Source organism: Agelaius tricolor, unplaced genomic scaffold (assembly GCF_023055355.1).
Source record: "Agelaius tricolor isolate 1412-34295 unplaced genomic scaffold, bAgeTri1.0.p SCAF_1, whole genome shotgun sequence".
In the NCBI taxonomy this organism is placed as follows: Eukaryota; Metazoa; Chordata; class Aves; order Passeriformes; family Icteridae; genus Agelaius; species Agelaius tricolor.
In genome coordinates, this window is record NW_027269261.1 from 33,170,136 (window position 1) to 33,188,314 (window position 18,179).

The 18,179-nt window shown below is 40.8% G+C and overlaps 1 protein-coding gene across 5 annotated transcripts in view; it reads left to right on the plus strand.

Annotated features, from left to right (window-relative positions):
• Window positions 1–330: 330 nt before the first annotated feature.
• The window catches only part of EFCAB2 (EF-hand calcium binding domain 2), a 40,610-nt gene continuing 22,761 nt past the window's right edge, over window positions 331–18,179 (plus strand). For 2 of the 5 annotated variants that reach the window (XM_071429156.1, XM_071429137.1), the window contains exon 1: window positions 340–525. In XM_071429156.1, coding sequence (XP_071285257.1) covers window positions 498–525 — 28 coding nt within the window. In that variant the 5' untranslated portion in view covers window positions 340–497. Of the gene's footprint in view, window positions 526–18,179 lie in introns of all 5 variants that reach the window. The other 3 variants (XM_071429147.1, XM_071429127.1, XM_071429119.1) reach the window with 3 other exon arrangements.

Sequence of the window (18,179 nt, forward strand, 5' to 3'; positions counted from 1 at the left end):
CTAGGAATTTCATAAATATTTATTTTCTAGGAATATATGGTTGCATCTTGCCAGAATATTAATATTTGTATTTTTTTTCTACTTTCACAGTTGTTTTAGAGTCAGAAGACCCAGGCATCGCAAGCCTGTCTGCTAAAACTTACAGCTAAATTTAAACTGCACAGTTTTATTTAATATCACTAAGACAGAATATTTTAGCTGTTTTGGCGTGATGGCATTTAGAATAAAATGTTCTTTCACTTTCTAAAGCTCAGACACATGTAAATCTCCGCAATTGCTGGGGAAAGCTGCATTTTTAAGAGACACTGAGTCCTTTGCAGAGGCAGGTTGAAGGGGTTCACTCGATGGCTGCCTGGAAGGGCGGAGGGGTGCAGCGGGGCCGTACCAGGGGCTCGGACACCCCGAGCCCGGCGGGGAGCGACGCCCGACCCCCGGCGCTGTGAGGATAGGGCCCGAGCAGGCCCGCGTCGCCATGGCGACAGCGCGGCGCTGCGGCCATGGCGGAGAGCGAGGAGAAGGGCGAGGGTAAGGCCGGGGCCGGGGCTCCCCTCGCTCTGGCGCGGCGTGTGGACGGGCCAGGGGCCGGGCGCCACCGAGTGAGGCCCGCCCGCCGCAGGCCTCGGGCGACGGGAGGGGCGGCGGCGGCGCGGGCAGCCTTGGCCGGGGCAGAGGCACACGGGCACGCACCGGGGGACACAGACACACATTTATACATACTGAAGTGCATACATACATACATACATACATACATACATACATACATACATACATACATACATATACACACACACACACACACACACACGCACACACACACACGTGCGTTTGTGTGTGTGCGTGTGTGTGTGTGTGTGTGTGTGTGTGTATTGCAGTCTTTGACATCCTCCCGAGGGGAAGACACTGATATCTTTCCTCTAGTGCCCAGTGACAAGCCCCGAGGGAAAGGCCTGAAGCTGTGCCAGGGCAGGTTTAGGTTGTGTATCAGGAGAAGGTTCTATACCCAGAGGGTGGTTGGGCACTGGAACAGCTCCCCAGGGAAGGGGTCACAGCACCAGCCTGGCAGAGCTCAAGAAGTGTTGGGACAGTGCTCTCAGGCCCTTGGTGTGATCCTGTGCAGGGCCAGGAGTTGGACTCAGTGATCCTTGTCATCCCTTCCTGCTCAGCTCATTCTGTGATATTAGATATGTACGTGCACAAAGCTGTTCGTGCACATTGTGCATGGATGTGTGTATATCGGTGTGTGTATATGAAATATACACACGTGCATATTTACACAAACAGAAATACACCCACTGACTGCCCATCCCCTTCACGGCGGCCACACTGCTGGCTCTGCCTCAGGGCAGGGGCTGCTCTGCAGCACTCCTTGCCACAGGGGGTGCCACCAGCAGCCTTACGGTGGTGCTGCCTCCACACAGGGTATGCCCAGGCTGGATGGTGATAAGGCTGACCCCCCTGTCATGGCATGGGGTGGCTGCCAGGGCACCCCTTGCTGGCTGATTGTGGCCTCTCACAGTCGTTTCTGGATGCATTGGGCTCTCTCTGCCAGAAATAAAGTAATCTGTGCTTCTGATAGCACCATGGCTTATTTTTAGAGGCCACTGTGTTCTGCTTTATGGAGTGTTGCCAGAAATTCTATTTTATAGGCTAGAGGTAATTCCTTCTTCAAGGATATCTCAGTATCATTTCAAGGAAAACATATTTTCTGTAAAGCCTACAATATTGTGACTTCTGAAATCCATCCTTTCTGTAACTAAACTTGTGTGTGTTGCAATAGTTTATGAAGTCTGACATTGTAATTGAAATAATGTAATCAATGGATTATTTAATATTTTTTCAGAAACAATGTATGCTGCAGAAAAGTCTTGTCTAAGTGGTTGCTGTGGATGGTGGTAAATGACTAATTGGATTTTTGTAGAAGTACTTCTAGCTATGCTTTGCAACATAGATATCTTGAAGAAATTAAACAGTAAGACATGTAGCTTCCTTGAGGACTGCTCTTAAAGTGTTTTTTTTTTAATTTGTTTTAATTTTTGTTTAGTCTTGTGGAAGCCTATCTTTTGCATTTTTCTAGTGGTGCAAGTGAAGCTGAGGCACAGTAGCAGAGGTGGATAAAAATGATAGGATAATAGCCTAGAAGTCTGCCAAACCATCTGAGATGAGGGAAGTAGTGTTGGGAAGCCTGGTTCCATATATTTTGGGTACCCATATGGATAATATTGAGATTTTGTGCTGTTTTGTCAAGCCACAGCCAGAAACTTTTGGAGATGGAAGGTCATGGATTTTTGATTGTATTACTAAAGACAGACCCTCTTGGGGTTTTTTTATGCTTCATGTTTTTTAACATCCTATAAAACCCTATTCCCAGTAGAGTTTTAGATGTCATCTTCTAGAGGAGAATTGTAGTGTCATCCTAAACGACCTTGACCCATAAACTCCATCTCTGGCCTGACCAGTGGATCATGGGAAGTGACATGCTGGACTTTAGTTTCTTATCTGTAGGATGAGCTCAATAACTCATGTCACTGGGACAGTAGCTTCTGTCACTCAGGAGAATCCCAACCTGCTATTAGGCAAACCAGTTGTTTATTGCCTTATAAAGGTGCCTCATTACTGTAAACATGGCTGAGGACAGCTAACACTCAGTGTCTCATTAACAGAGGCAATCCCTTAGGATTAAGTCACTTACACCACTTCAGAGTTCCTATTAGCCTTCCTGCTGATAGCAGTTAGAGGGTTAATTAGGATTCCCTGATTCTGGATTCACACATCCATTGTGCTTCTCTCCAGCAAGTACTCCACATCTATGCAAGCTGCAGGTTTAACTTTATTATGCTTCAAAGTAATACCATTAGTTGTATTGTCAAATAATTAGTCCTTAGGGTATTCCTCTTGGTGCTTTGCAGAACTGTAATTCCACCAGCTTTCCTGGAAAGGTTTCCCTTAGGTCCTATTATTTCCAAGTTCAGTCTTCTTCGAAGTTGAAATGCCTGCTTAAATGTTTTACAGAGATACATGATGTACACAAAGAAAAACAGTGGGAGGCCAAATCCTGCTACCTCTTGTACATGTTACTCACATGAGTATTACCCTCCAGCTTATGCAAATGTTGCAAATAGAATCTTGTATGTGCATAAGTGTTAATGGGACCATGCCCATACTGTATGTAGCTACATGTTTCATGTCTGAATTTATATCCCTACGTTTGTACTTTCAACAATGTTTAATGTTTTTTCTTCACACCCATCTGATCACTCTAGAATATTTGTTTAATCTTTCACTTTTGTACATTTGTCTCTATCTTCCCTCCTATAATTTGGTTTCTTTCCCCTTTTCTGCTACTTATTTCAGTCTGTCTGTTCTTCCATTTGCTCTCAGATACTGTCTTTGTAATTTGACATAACATGTCAGATTTTCTAAGTTTTAATACTTCTGATCTCAGTACTGATGTTGCTAGAACCTGAAAGCAAAATGTCAGACTGGTAGTGCCTCAAGTACAACTAGACTGAAGACAAATTATTCTCCATCTGGGATTTAAGAAATCACATGAAAGTACATAAAGGAGAAAACGCTTCAGTGTTCCTGTATCATTATGGAAATGTTATGTAATTGATCAGTATTAGAGTTTTTCAAAGACCATATTCTTTGTGCCAGATAGTGCATACTTAAAATGCCATTAATAAGTCATGAATTTTAATCCAAAGGGAAGTATATTGAATAGTAGATGAGCTGCTACTTCATCCACTTACACCTGTATGGAACCAAATACCTGGTTGTGGATAAGAGGTGTCCCCAGAAAGTTGCTTGGTTCTGCTGTGAAGACCTATGGAGAGTAACAGTTCTGCAAGGATGGTTTTCTCTGGTAAATGATTAGTAGTTGTCCTAGCAATTTGTAATCAGGCCTCACAAAACCTCTTTGTGCCCCGGATGAAGACACACTGTCATGTGGATCTTGGAAAAGAGTTTTCACTCCTATTTTAGTATGTGAATACAGTAACAGTGTGTTCAGTCATACATACATGTCTGCTCTTCGCCTGGCTCAGTTTGCTGCCTGGCATACTGGTGAAATCAGAGATACAGGAGGTAACATTCGGGGAGAGCTAGTTACACATTTAACTACTCCCCTCTTTCAAAGAAGCAGAGTTACGCCTGTATCACCTGCCTGCTGAATCTCCTCGTGCCTGGAAGGAGGATCTAAACCTTCCTGTCCACATCACCTCACCTGGCTTTGCCTGCCTTTTGTATTGCTAGAGATACTGAAAATGTGCTATCACTGCTCATTCTGTTTAAATGCTTTGAGTCAAAGCTGAGAGAGCCTTGTAGCTGCTGTGAGCACTGTAGGCAGTCATAACCATTAATTCTGCTTGAAGCACTCTTAATTAACATGAAAGTTTCAAACCCAACACAGAAAAGCACTTAAGCTGTGCACGACTTAGGGGAATCCCACTGAAAGGGATGATGCACATGATGCTGAAGCATGTGAGCTCTTTTAAGAACTTCTTATACCAAGGATTTTAAAATGTATTTTTGAGAGTTTCACAAATGAGCAGCAGCATTTCAAAGGTACAAAAGCTCTGAATTAAACACAATAAACCTTCAGGCTAAAGTAGTCCATCAGACAAATTATCTCTAGTTTAAAAAGTGGCAGTGTTTAATTTATAAGGAAAAAATACAAAATTAGTATGAGCTGTTAAAAATAAGTATCTTTCATAGGGCTCAAGCAAGAAGTATTTCAGCTTTAGAAGAAAATCTGAATATATGAGATTACTTAGGAAATCAGTGTGCAGTTTTATCACAGTGGAATTTATAGATGAATGCTTTGAATATTTTTATATCTTCTTGTTGACATTGCTGTAAGAAATTATATGAGAAGAAAGGTTTATAGTCTTTATTAGACTGTAATGCACCTTGACATGCACCCTGACATCAATCTGATTTATGTTTTAATATTTGTACTTATTTGAGAATGAAACAAAAAATAAACTATGTCAATCTCCCATGACAAACACAGGTTGTAGATCTGAACCTGTTGGCTGTACTCCCACAGCAGAAATTGATCTCAAATGGATGTAGAATAGGTAATTGCAGATTGACAGGTTTCTTGTTTCCATGGTGCATAAAATGGCAGAAATTTTTTAGTTTGGTTCTACTTCTAGCTGATTTAGTGCATAAAAAATTGGATGGTGTGCAAAGAAAGGCTTTAAACTTTTTTGTCTTTTCAACAATGCCAACCATTGAACTTGAGAACTCCCACAAATTATCTTTCCAACAATAGTTAACATGTTATTAAGAATTTCCATGTCTACATACTAATTACTCTGAGATCTGAGGGGTTGGGAGGCTTTTTTCAGCTTAGCAGTACCTGTATTTTGTGTGAACAGATACTGCTTTGTTGCTATTGGCAATAAAATGTGTTGGGCAAAAGATTGTGGAAGGAAAATGTTTTTTTGGATAACAGAAATGTGACATGAGCCTGTTGTCAGAGCCAGTGTTTAGCCCCCAGCTGGGAGGTGGCCATGCAGACAGGGGTGTTGGTAAAAGCTCTTGGCACAGGGAGGGGCTGGAGGTCCCACACCAACCTCAGGACTATGTGCTACCTGATGGGTCCCAGCAGTATTTTATAAATGGCCTTAAATTGTCAATGCCCAACTTTAAGAAAATACAGACTCCCAACTTTTTGGAAATGTATTGTCTTTGCTGTTCAGTGTTGCTGTTCAATGCTGTTCAGGGTGTGGGTAGGATGTGACAGCCTTATGAATGTGACATTGGAAGGGATTTTCTTGAATCCAGCCTAGGGCTGTACAGAGTCATAACCTTCAAAAGCTCTCCAAGTACCATCTTAAAAATGGTAAGGATTATTGTGTCACTGGTGTAAGCTCACAGGAGGTTCTGGTTCTGGATGGTCAGGAAAATTAGAAATGAATTCTGAAGTTCATTTTTGAACAGCTTGTGTACTTCTTTTCCAAGTTTGTTAACTTTTTCCTTTAGCTTAGCCTGCCTGAAATGATGAATGCCAGAAGTGTCTTATTCCCTATTGATGTTAAATGTATATGTCAGTTGTCAGCTGAAATGCTGTTCAAATTCAGAATATTACTCTTAGGTAAACAGAAAGAAAATTGGAGGTTTGTATTCATTCATGGTATGTAAAGGAAGTGATTTAGCACTGTAAGCGATACTTTCAAGGCAGTGCCTTTAAAGCCAAGCAGCTGCAGCAGCAAACCCCTGTAATTCCTTGCCATTTTGTTTCACCCTAACAGTCTTCCTTTGCTTGGGCAAAGACAGAGTACTGCAGATAGAATTGCAACCAGTCTAGAAACAATTTTTTTAAACCCATTTAAGACACCAAATTGAAGGGTTTCTGATATATTACATAATAACAGCCTGTATTAAGTCATACTTCAACCCCTCATTCTACCATTATGTTGCAGATTCAAAAGAAGAACATTTACATACTGCTCTGTTCTAGAGCAGTACTGTGGTACTGCAGTTAAACTTCAGAATGTCTAATGTTTAAAATTACTTCTCAGATCCAGTTGATTCTGGTGCCTGGTTCTGGACCACTGATTGTGTGCAGAGGCAGTTCAGGAGGAATATTCAATTTACGAGATATTTGCTGCTGCCACACATGCAATCAAGCGTGCATTGTCAGTGACAAGTGACATGGTTCCCTGTTGGGACTGTCCCACAGGGACATCCTTGGCAGAGTGAGCTGCTTTGGTGGGTCCCACAGCAGCATGTGCATTGCCACATTTTGGTGGAACTTGGTCTGGTGCGTATGCGGGTGTCAGAGCTGTCCTTTGCAGCTCTGCCATCTGCTTGCGGGGCCAGCACTGTGGAGAGTGCAGGAGAAATGGAGACAGATGACAGATGCCTTCTGTGACTGCACAGCACAGCAGCAGACCTGTGCTCTGCCAGTGTCACAGCCTATGGAAGCTGCTCTTTTTCAGCTGCAGCTGGAGATACAGCAAGACTCAGCATCACCAGGAGAGCTATATATCCTCACAGGGTAGGTTGCTGTTGGGGATAAAAGAGGATGTAAGTATGGGCTAGACATAGCTCTTTCATTATATCCCAGGTGTGCCTGAGATGAGGGATATAGAAAAAATTGCAATGAGATTACTGTTTTTGCCAGCTCTGAGCTGCCACAAGAGTGCTGGCTGGTGCAACTGCCAGAGTTGTGATTTCAGGGATGTGTGAGACATTTCTAATGGAGATTTATGCTGAATTTATCTCTGCCTTGTGAAAAGGGACACTGCATGCAGCTGGTATTGACTTAAAAAAAGTATCACTGTTATTCTTTGCAGGCTAACTAATGTTGAGCACTGACATTTCTTTCACTTCACTGTAGGAAGGACAACATCATGAAGTATAAGATAATCATTGCATATTACCTATGAATCACAGGTGTGCAGAAAGCAATCCAGATCTCTGTATAGAATGGACTTCCTTGCTTTCTTTGGATGATTCTCCAGTCATCACATCACATCATCTGCTTCACATCTCTTCAAGAGAAGATCTTTTGTATTAAAAGGATTTCCCCCATCATTCTGCAAGTTAGTGTGACAAAGCATGTTGTTTCACTGCCCTCAGTGTTGGCTGCATGCAATAGCAACTGTTTGGCAACTTGTCTGTGGATGCCAGGTAGCAGGAGAGGTTGCAGTTAGAGCTGGACCTGTGTAAATGACCCCAGGTTTTGTGAAGTCAGACTTAGCTGCTAGTTGACTAGCTGCAAAATGAGGCTGTGCTTTGCTGGCTGAAATTCAGGTCATAATTGAGACCAATTAGGTCCAATTTGGATACATGATTCTTCTTAAGAGTCCTTATTGCATACTGCTTCCAAAGTAATCATCTGCAACAGTTGTGAGGCCTGTTAAACAAGTAGTGTGGCTATGTCTGACTGCTTGGGAAGAGAAGACAGGCAGGGCCAGGTCCTGAGAGCTGCAGTGGAACATTTCATGCTATGCCTCTATTGTTGCTTTTAAAATGTTACAGCTACTTCTGGCATAAAATGTTTGACAGCTTATCAAATGAAAATATGTGTCTCTGTAATCCATGAGTCAGTAGCTTTTTCTGTCCTGTAAAACCACTGTAACTTTCCCATTCCAAGGTCTTGAGGCCCATGTCATCAAACTTCCTTCCAAAAAGTGCAAAAAGGCTAAATGGACTTGAGGAAAAAAGAATCTATTTCAACATTTGACCAAATACTAGGGTGAAAAAAGAAGAAACTGGCTTTTCTGCAAGGTCTCTGCAACAACAAATGCAGAAAGCGTGGACAAGCAGGCTTGTGTGAAATCTGGGAAGAGAGAAATCCCCAGGGCAAGGGTAGGTGCTGCTGTATTATGAAAGATGCTCAGGACAACTGCCAAGGGCTTCTGCTGTAAGTAATGATGACTCCAGATTCATTCAAACTCTTAAGAGATTATCCCTAATTTTTATTTGAGGTTTGAGCTTACACAGAGCGTAGCCACTACATGCATTCCTTCTATTTCCCAGTGTTATGTATTCTCCAGAGGGTATAGACAATAAGATGTATGTTACAGTTCACAGCATGACCCTGCACTATTTACAACAGGGGTGAGGTGACAGTGGGTAAGGACACAAGGAATAAGGTGCTTAAGAAGATCAGGTCAGAGCATTAGCTCTCACTGTTGAGTATTTCAGAGCTCAGAAAGATTTTGTACTCATGGTGATAAAAGTCTTTAAGCTGTAGCTACAGGGAAAGGTGCAAGACTGAGCTATGAAGTGACACAGCAAGGTGTTTGCCACTGGGCACGAGCTGTGGTACCCCTAGTAAGGGACCATGGAGCATGGCAGGAGGACCTCAGGTCTGCAGCACCATGGAGCAGGAGCAGAGCAACAGTAAATTGCAATAAATTGGAGCTGGAGAAGGGCTGGGTATTTGCTTGTGCACTTCTTGCTGCTTAAAGGAGGTAATCACAATAATCTCCCTGCACAGTGCCATCCGGGCTGATCAAAACAGAGAGCAGAAAACCTTCCTCTGCAGCTGCCTGTGTGGGAATACAACTTGCATTGCATTTTCTGGTGGGAAGGTTTCTTCCCACTGTCACTAGCAAGGTAGTGGATGATGACCTCCACTGGAATATTTTCCTTGTAGATGTAAAAGGAATACTCTAGAATGGCTTAAAAATTACTCATTAGAAAATGTGTCAGAATGTCTTGCAATTTTAACTGCCAATAGGCCAACTTTTTTGATTTTTTTTCCCTGGACATGCTGGTAAGTCCAGAACACTTAACCAGCAGGAGAATCTGGAGCTGTAGCCAAGTTCTGGCCCCAGCCTACACACTTTCAAGACCAGGGCTAGCCCATCTCTAGGTGCTGCTATGGGCCACTGCCTGGGCTTGTGGCAGCTCAGGAATCCCCACCAGAGTCTGTCTCATCTTAATTGCTTTGACCTGGAACATGGTGCATGCAGCATCCTGGATGCATGGTCATACCAATGAGCCAGCCGCTGCACCTCCATTTCTCCTCTCTGGCAGATGTGGATCAAATCACAAATTCATTCTGTGAAGTGCAAGTAGGGACGCCTTCCATATCATCCTACCAAACAAACAAAACCAAAACCAAAACCAAACCAAACCAAACCAAACCAAACCAAACCAAACCAAACCAAAATACCCTTGACAAAGAACACCTACCCCGCAAAAAAAAAAAAAAAAAAAAGAAAAGAAAAGAAAAGAAAATAAATCACTCACTCATCAAACCTCAGTACTTCAGGTTTGAGAAGACTGAACTCCATCATAGTATAGGCAGGTAGTATTCCTTGATCATGTCCCAGGATTGCAGGCTTTTCTGCTGATGCTTATGAAGAATGATGGTTCAGTATCTATAGATATATATGCAGAAGTGATATCTATCTATCTATCTATCTATCTATCTATCTATCTATCTATCTATCTATCCATCTATCTATCCATCTATCTATCTATCCATCCATCTATCCATCCATCTATCCATCCATCTATCTATCCATCATCTATCTATCTATCTATCTATCTATCTATCATCTATCTATCTATCTATCCATCTATCTATCTATCTATCCATCTATCTATCTATCTATCTATCTATCCATCTATCCATCCATCTATCCATCTATCTATCCATCTATCTATCTATCCATCATCTATCTATCTATCTATCTATCTATCTATCATTTATCCATCTATCCATCCATCTATCCATCCATCTATCCATCCATCTATCCATCCATCTATCCATCTATCTATCCATCTATCCATCTATCCATCTATCCATCTATGCATGTCTACACAGATTGTGTACAGTAAAACATCAGGACATATTTTGCTGAGCTTTTCCTGGGGTATATGAGGTGCATGGATTGATATATACCTGTGATGCATCACTCAGACTAGCTGCCTCCAGGGGAATGATTTTTCCCTGTAGTGTAGTTCCCAGGACTGTGTAGATTGAGCTTGCCCTCACCAACAAGGTGCTCAGGAACTCTTTGAGCAGCAGGAAGAAAGGATTTTCTTCGCCTTGCCTGTAGGGCAGGCACATGAAGAGAGCCAAAGATACAGAAAATTATGGTTTATTGGTCCTCTCCAATATATAGACAATTTTGTTTTGGAGTAAGCATCTCTTGAGGAATTTGCAGAGCTAGCAAGGGTATCCCTCATATTTTGCCCTTTTCCATTCTCATGGGCAAATGCATTACCTGTAGAGAGCCCAGGCAGTGGTTGTAGTACCACTGGGGCTTCATGCTGACATACTTTGCCATCTGCATCCCCTGGTTTCAAGAAAGACAGAATTGAAAAATGTAGACTGAGGACAGAGGAAACAAACAGGATCCTGGTCAGGACATGGGAGTCAAGTTTAATAGAGCAGCTGTTGAAGGTGTTATATCATAATGACTCTGGGCAGACAGGTGTCAATGATCAAGGACTGAGGCTGCAGATGATCTCTGTGAACTGCAATGGGCCCAGTCTGCCCAGCACAGACCAGGGAAAATAATGGCATCTTGCAGGAGCAGCCAGAAGTGACATCATTAAAGTGGGCTTGATAACCAGCAGGAACATGTACCATGAGGGAAAGAAATATTTTTCCTGCTGATGAACAGTCATGTCTGATTCAGAAGGGAAAGCAGTAGACAGGATTGTCCACGACTCCAGCACCTTTGGGGAGAGACAACTGGGACAAGAACTTTGTCAATGGTGGTTATTCCCTTTCAAATCAGTGACATTTTAGTATTAACTGTGTTTAGGGGTAGTGTGAACTATGAGTTTAAACACCTTTGGAAATTCTAGGTGATGGAAGATGCTGACTGTGGCTTATTTCCCTGCTTGATGTGGCATTCTTCATGTCCTCTTTTGTTCTATGTTACAGTGTCAAGTAGTTTAAGAATTTTTTGAGCAACTAGAAGCTTGACTGCTTATCAAGGCAACAATGGTTTCTACACTTTGTTTCTCAGCAGTTGAATGAGTTGTTAATTGCCCCATTAATTTTATTCGTTTTGGTTCCCACATGTATTGAAACATATGAATCTGTGGTAGATTAGAATGCAGTGGCATTTAAAATGCCATCTACTGAACAGTCAAAACCCAGAGTAATATACGGAATATCTTGTTTCATTAGGTAAAAAAGTTACTGACTAGCAACTTGTAACTTCAGTAGTGCTGCCAACAGACTAGCACAAACTAGATATATTTTACAAATTGATGTATTATTACATTTTTAAATGTCAAGGTTGAAATGCACAGTTGCTTTATAATGCTTTAATGAATTTGTATACTTCTTAAGGACATAAAGATATTTCCATTGTGCTAGATCTGAAATCTTATTTTTTTTATTGCTATCAGAATTCTATAAAATAATTTCATTTTTGTAGCTAAAACTGGAGTCAAGATAGTGCTTTCTTTTTACATCACTATTTTGCCCATGTTACAATTATCTTATGTAAAGGAAAAATTATCTTAATAAAGAAAAAATTGTGTTTAATATTTTTCTCTCAGAATATGAAGTAGCTTTTGCAGTTAACTTTTCCCACAGCCTTCATCAAACTGACAGTCTGTATTTTAATATCAGACATCATATTATTTACTTGATTTTTTAAAAAGTCTATTTGCTGTTGAAGGTTTTTTTTAATTGTTGTTCACATCAGGTGCCATAGGGCCGTGCAAAGATCATTCTGATTGCTCCACTCTGAAGGCTCTGTTCTGTGTATCTATTTTTAAATATTTTTTTCTCTGTTAGTTTTCCATAAGGCAGTTACTATGGTGGAAACAACCAGGTAACTTCAGCTCTCCCTTGTACTGCTATTAGGGGAAGAGGTGTGACAGCAGCGTGAGGTGACGCTCTCTGTCCAAGGTTGCTCGCATCCACAATGATGGGTGTGGGATTTTGGTTTTGTTGATTCACACTGGTGATGGGCTTTGCTTCTCATCTGGATACCTCATGGTGTATGCTGTGACAAACATTAGCAATGGGGAGCAATGACCTGGCTAGTTCTCAACAATTCTGAAAAACATGAAAGAAAAAGCTTTTGCTGTTCTTGAGATTTCATTTCTGCTCCTTTGCATTTTTAGGAATGCTTGAAAGTGACCTCTGTGTAAACCAGTTAAGCTTTTTTTTTTTCACACAGACTAAAATTCAGATTGCCTGAGTATAATCTGTGGTAACATGGGATGCTTCTTGTGTAGGAGAGAAAGCATTATCCCTCTCCTGAGTCTGCAGGCCAAAGCCTGCATCGCCAAGCTGGAGAAGGTGATACAGGCAGTGAAGACACCAGCTTGGTCAATTCTTGGGGACTGATATATATGAAATTTCACAAAGCTGTGTATATTATCTCTTCACATAATCCAAACATCTGAATTCAGGTGACGCATTTCCCATTGGTGCCATCAATACTTTGCATCAATCTGTTTTCTTTAGGTTGCCGTTCAGGAACAGGTTTACCCCTTCTTTGGAGGAATCAAGCTCCATAAACTTCTTGTTTTTCCTCAAAACCTTCTTGATTTGTCTTTTTAGAATGAAGACTCTTCAATGATAACATTTCTTAATTACTTAATTATGTATCACAAGACACAATGAAACAACATTGTGTATTCTGCAAGCTTGCAGCTTAATCCTATTGTTCCTTTCTTTTCTGATACTAATTTATTAATATCATACATGCTACTGCAGGTACAGAGTAGAGAAGACAATATTTCTCTTACCTTGATATTTTTAGAGCATGGCATACAATTGCTGGTTCAGCATATTAGGCTGACTGTACATTTAGCTTCCTCTGAGAAGGAATTGAGGTCAGTAGGAAAAAACTTAATGCATGCCTTTTCCTTTACGGACCAGAAGGATCTTGCCAATAAGTCAGATTCAAGTGGCCTCAGGATGGTTTTCTCCATGGTCCTGCTCCTCAGTGATTTCCTTAAAAAGCATTAGTTAAATGCTGTAAGGTTTTCTTCTTTGGGGTGGAGCAAGATTTCTGAGTTATTTTTGTGTCAGCCAAGCTCCCCAGACTTCCCATGAATTCAACCCAAATGTTTGTGGCAGAATGATGGTATTATCAACAAGAGTTCGTGTTATGAGACCATGATGGCTTTCCCTTTTTATTCTGGAGACACAATGCCTTGATAAAACTGATGAGCTTATTTGAGAGTGTTTGAGAATTCACCTGTATAGGTGATGTTGAGTATTGTGACAGCTTTTGAATATCTTGACTGAGGTGATGCTCCAGTTAGAACTTCATTAAAAGCTTGATTAGAGCTCATAAGAGCTCATTGATAACCTCCTCAGAGTTTGCATTGTGAAGTCTCTTAAGTCTCTTGCTGTTTTTATTCTTTATATTTGAGAAAATATACATGGTACCTTTCTTCTCATTAGAACTACTGTTAGTTTTGGATGTGTTTGTTTGTTTGTTTTTGGTTTTGTTCCCACCATCACCCCCCCCCCCCCGCCCCCCCCCTCCAACCCTCCCCCCCCAATACTTATGCCCCTATTTCCGTTTGTGGTTTTGGGAAGGATTCTGGGAGAGGTCATGTGAAACAGTGTCTGCAAACATCAAAGGCAAATCTGTTTTGGTTTTTAGTTCGTCTCCTTCATCCTAAAAGCATGCCAAGAGTGGTCATAGGAGTCTTATAGAAGTGTTGGAGTAGAGTAGAGAGAGTGGTTAAAAACAATAAGTTGTATCTGTAAGCAGAAATAGAATGCTGACAGAAGCTGAGAGCAGATTGCAGTGGATTTAAAGGTGCACAGTTTTTCATGTGGCTGCCTGCACAATCACATCCTCTCCATTACCTTCTTAAGAATGTTCCTTTTTCTTCATGGCAATCTTTGTATCTCATTCTCAGTTCAGCTGACAGGACCAAGGTTGCTGTCTACTTTTTTGGTTGAAATAATGGCTAGTGAAAAAGAGAAGGAATGGTGCTGGAGTATAAAGCCACTGATAGGATTTTGTACTTTCAGCTGATAAGCCCTAGTTACTGGATGGGGAAATCTACCAAAGACCTGTTGATAACAGCGCTTTAAATAACACTGAAATAACAACATGTAAATGACTCTGTCACTGAGTTGGGGTTGCCTGGTTGTGTCCCTTGTCCCTTCAGACTGACAAGTTCCACATGAGAAAGGGTTCCTGTTGGCAGAGACCTCAGGGATTTTCTCACACCTGCCTGTAGCCACAGCATAGTACTATGGAAAGAGGATGGAGTAATTAATAATTCATAAGATATCCACATACATATGAGAGCTTAAATATAAAATTGACACACAATAGGTGTATTTATTAAAACACACCTAAATTAATGTTTATAAAGACTAATGTTCCAGGTGTGTGCAGTAACATGAAGTAATAAAATCAAGTCCACCAGTACTTCTACAAATCAAGCCTTAATTTTACTCTTTTAAGTAACATAAAAAGAGTTTAAAAGTATTTCATAGTGTAAATAGTTCATCAGGATGCATTGGGACTAAATCTTTTCCTGTGAGCAACAGACAGGTGCTGCTCCCAGCATTTTAGTGGTTGTTTAATGCTCTTATCTTATAAGGAATACCTCTTATGATAACAAATTTTTTCTCTTTAGTGAAAGAAAGGGCAGGCTTTCTGAACCATCAGAGCAACTGACCCCTAGGAAGGAAAGAAAGCAAGCTAATACATTAAGTGAATGGTAGAATATAGCAAATTGTATCAACTAGAAATCCCTTTCTAAAATTCTCATTACTCAAGAGTCTGGCAGAGCCACATCTAGCTAAATGGTTTCTGTTCCCTACAAAGGCTAAAAATGTGTTTTTTGGAGAAGAAATGTCACAACTGAAGCAGGTATTCTGCTTAAGAGCTGGCTTCAAATGGGCCTCAGTGTGCTGGGGAATAGTCTGGACAAGCTGAAGAGGGACAATTCATTCTGCAAGAACCATCAGAATTAACTTGGGAGTCCCAGCTCTCTGTCAGTCTTACTTAACTGGCAGTATCGAGAGGTTTATCTAGTTCACACTAAACAAAATGGGAAAGTAGTAAAGGATGTTATAGGAAAGAAAACTTGATAGTGAATACATTTTCAGTTAATGTATCTGAGAAATAGATTTTAAGACATTTTTTGTTCTTATTGCATATGTGGTAGGAAAATAAATTAGGATGGGACAACATTGATAAGTATCTCAAGCATTTTAACAGCATAAAAATGGAAATAATACATCATACCTACAGGATTTCTTTGAAGGAATAAATAGATGTAGCTATTGGAATCCTTTTTGGCATGCTATATTTCAATGTTTATTTATTTAAACCATTACAGAAAGTGAGGTAATTCCATCCTTGACACTGTATATTGTTTTTTAGTTAGTAGAATAAATGAGTGAAATCTTCTTCTGTCAGAATGTAGGTATTTCTGTTCTGAAAAACTGCGAGAACATTGTCCATGAAACTTTCATTGATCTACCCGCGGTGGAGAGTCTTCTTGTAAAGAACGATTTCAGTACATTAAAGCACCACATCCACTGAATTAACTATGTGTCTGATCTCTTGATGCCCCTCTTGAATAGATAATTTTAAAACTTTACCAATTTCTTATCCTGGAGTTGGAATCCGTGTACTTTTCCCTCACAAAGAGAGGTTTAGAGTGAATTGTAGAATTTTTCAGATAAACAGCCTTGCCAGCCTGAACTATGTTGAACATCTTTGGCTTTCATTCCTGGAGGGAAGACAACAAATTTAGCCAATAGCTTATTACATATTTACTCATCTCACAGAGAGTCTTTGAGAGGACAACAGTATTTTATGTTTTCTCCCAGGGATATGGCTCTTAATCACAACTTCCTCTCAGTTCTTGGAAGAGATATAGATTATCTGGTACCTAGGTTAAATCAGGTTCATCTCATTTCAGGACTTTTCTTTATCAGGCCTCTTCAGAAGGTAAGATTAAAGTGTACTGTCCTCATGGAAAAGAGCTTGCAAAGGCTGGATGTTTGCAGAGTACCCGCACTTAAAATCTCTCCCTGCCTTCTCTTGGCTAATTTTTATTTCTATTGAAGTCTCATACATCATGCCAAGAATATATAGCTATAAATATTCCTTCAGTGTTTCTCTATTGCAAGTTGTAGTGTACAATTGAAGTGCCTGATGTCAAGAACTAAATCTGAGTCTACATGGGAGACATGATGCAAGACTCTTTGAAATAACCAGTAAACAAAACCCCATCGAATTTAGTACTTTGAGAGTCTTTAGGGACTTTTCCACAAGGTCCACTTAGATTTAACTATGGGGTTGTTTTTTTTTTTTTTTTAGTAATTAAATGTGGATTTTACTGGCGCATAGGCAGAGAAGAGGTAGGCATTATTGTCAGGCTGTGAAAAGAATACAGTTTGTCCTGTGCCTGGGGACTGCATGGGGCTCCTCATCCTCAGTGAGCTCCAGTCTCCAATCCATCACACGCATACCTGCCCATGCTTCCATCAGGGGCATAAAGTCAGGGAGAGGAATCCTCTGAGGACTTCAGTACCAACTACAGATGGAAAGCAGCAGGCAGCTGTAGCTCTATGAGGGGATGTACCTCTCCTACTTGCAGAAGAGGTTCCTCATATCTGGGTCAGTCCACTGTATTGAAGTGCTTGTAGCCTGGGATGGGCTGGCTTTGGCCAGGCACCCTATGCAGCCTCTCTCTGCCCTCCTCAACTGCACAGGAGGAAAAAACACAATGAAAAAGCTCATGAGTCAAGATAAAGAGAGGGAGTTCACAAAGCCAATGTATCATTCAGCTATGTTCAGTTCTGATACTCTTTGTCAGCAAAATGACATCTCTGTCATGAGGGCAAGAAAGCAAATGAAAAAAGTTAATGCACAATACAGTCCCAGGGGTTCCCAAACTATTGGGATTGTAGAAAACTAGGTATTGAATTTATTATGCCTGTAAGAAAACAGATCTGGTGACTTAATTTTGGCCTAAGCTGCTCAACAGCACTTAACACCACATCAGCTAAAGAAGGAAATGTATTGTCTACTAGAGGAGAGCTTTGTTTTACTTATTCTATTGAAAATACAGAAGACAAGTATGAAAATGAGAAAACAAGTGTCCCTCATACCAATCTCAATTTGGCTGTCATTCAGATTTTCCCTCTGGAATCTCTGTGGAGGCTTGGGGGCTAGCTTAAGAAATACTGCCTCCTGGGAACTGGTTTGCAAAACAGAGTTTGGGGCCGTGTTTAGCCACAGGGACCAAGAAGTCAACTTCATGTCACTTTGCTTCTTATATTCTGTCATTTGGAGTCAAACTAATAAATGGGCTACCAGTTTACTATTTTTTTTTACCCTGGCTTTCTTGCCAGGGAGATTTCCTTTTGAGATAGATCCATTCCCCTCCTTATATTTTTTCTTCAGAATTTATTTCCTGGTTCTTAGCTTGCCCCAAGAATGCAATTTCTGGCTTATGTGACATATATCTGTGATAACTTGTGGTTCTGCTTTCCCCATTCTTTGAGATTGAGATATAAAAAGCAAATGCAGCAAATTACTCCTTCTCCTTTGCTGAGATTGTCCTTTCTTTCCAAACTCTTGCTATGAATTATTTACCATGAGCCATATTCACTGTGCACAGACCTTATACATCTTATCTCTTTGTCCCTGGTTCTCAGCTTTTCATACATTATGACTAACTGAGTGGACATGAGAGCACTTATGTTTTCCTGGATGCAGGAGCCTGGATGAAGTGACTCA